General features: G+C 42.8%; 1 protein-coding gene across 1 annotated transcript; it reads left to right on the top strand.

The window, feature by feature from the left end:
* The first annotated feature begins 466 nt into the window (after window positions 1-466).
* Window positions 467-1,179, top strand: LOC135137317 (uncharacterized). The gene is made up of 2 exons (XM_064066940.1): window positions 467-1,111; window positions 1,153-1,179. Exons 1-2 carry the CDS (start codon window positions 467-469, stop codon window positions 1,177-1,179), a joined length of 672 nt encoding a protein of 223 aa, XP_063923010.1.
* Window positions 1,180-1,430: the final 251 nt, after the last annotated feature.

Here is a 1,430-nt window from a genome sequence, read left to right as displayed (position 1 = left end):
CTCTCAAATGGACACGTACCTTAAAGAAGCACTGGAGATGAGGGTCAGAAAAGTGGCCTAACCTTAGTAATGGAACTTTCAGTAGTTTTAGATTTGTAACAGAGACAGTGACAGCCAGCTGTGAGTGACAGCGTAGGAATTTCAGTGTATTTTATAGTGTTAGGTTGCTGCCAACTTACATGTCAACTGTCAAAATATCCCAATCTCTCGCCGGAACCACTATACATACAAAGTTTTATCCTATTTAAGTTTGTAGCGTCACATCACCGGGGCTGCGGTAAAAAGTCATCGCCTCTATGGTGACGAAAAACAATTAAAAAAGTCTGTTTTTCGAATCAAAAGAAAATAAATAAAATTTTCACTTTCAAAAGTTTTTCGATTACATTCACGGTCCTTCAACCACATTGGTGACTCCGACGTGATAAAAGTATTTTGAAAGCAAGATTTGCAACATCAAATAGAAGAAATGACTTCTCCAATCGAACTTTCCCAATCGTCTGAAACTGCCGAGAGCCAGCAGGTAAACGCCGCAGTGGGATCACTACCTCCATTTTGGAACCACAAACCGGAATTATGGTTCGCCATTATCGAGGCAAAATTTGATTTGGCAAACGTCACCGCTGAGAAGACAAAATATAACCATACTCTTGGTGCTCTTCTTCCCGAAATCGCTAGCGAGGTAGCAGACATAATTACAGCCCTGAAGCCGGAGGAGCAGCAGCCGTACAGTAAATTAAGACGAGCCATACTTGCACGTCTCACGTTGTCAGAGACTCAAAAAGTGCAACAACTAGTGTCAGGGCTGGAGCTTGGTTCTAGGAAGCCGTCACAACTGTATCGTCAAATGATAACCCTCGTGGGAGAAGGTTCAAACAAATCCGTGAACGAACAAGTATTACGGGAGCTTTTTATGCAACAAATGCCACAAAATATTAAACTAGTCCTAATATCGCTTGGTGACATTAATTTAGGCAAGCTCGCGGAATTAGCTGACAAAATTTTGGAAGCAGCGCCGATGACAGCTGTTTCAACAATCACCACTCGTGGAGACGATGCACCTACAGACGATGCGAACAGTCCATTGAGCATCTTGGTTAAAAAAATGGACGAGGTAATTCGGTTACAACGAGAATCTACCAGCGATTATAACAGACGCCGTCATGGGAACCGCAAGTATAACAAATATTACAAACGAACGCGTAGTGCTAGTCGGTCAATCACCAAAGGAGACCAAAACGTCAATGTTTGTTGGTATCATGTCAAATTCGGTGACAAAGCTTGAAAATGTCACGGCCTAGATTGTCAGTTTTCAAAAAACGCCGATTCCCGGCAGGAATTAGGGTAATTTCTGCCGTTGAAAGCGCCACCTATCGGTTGTACATAAGCGACAAAACCTCCAAGGTGCCATACCTAATAGACACTGGAGCAGA

This window comes from Zophobas morio, unplaced genomic scaffold (assembly GCF_036711695.1).
Source record: "Zophobas morio isolate AGI-343-1 ecotype UQ-CSIRO unplaced genomic scaffold, CSIRO_AGI_Zmor_V1 ptg000029l, whole genome shotgun sequence".
In the NCBI taxonomy this organism is placed as follows: domain Eukaryota; kingdom Metazoa; phylum Arthropoda; class Insecta; order Coleoptera; family Tenebrionidae; genus Zophobas; species Zophobas morio.
The sequence above is the reverse complement of the archived record's forward strand: the minus strand, read 5'-3'. Positions and strand labels throughout refer to the sequence as shown.

What these genes read in the sequence shown, in the direction of transcription:
- LOC135137317 (XM_064066940.1), top strand. Translation starts at nt 467, where the DNA reads ATGACTTCTCCAATCGAACTTTCCCAATCGTCTGAAACTGCCGAGAGC. An exon ending in TGGTTAAAAAAATGGACGAG is followed by an intron (nt 1,112 to 1,152) that starts GTAATTCGGTTA and finishes CGATTATAACAG; the next exon opens with ACGCCGTCATGGGAACCGCA.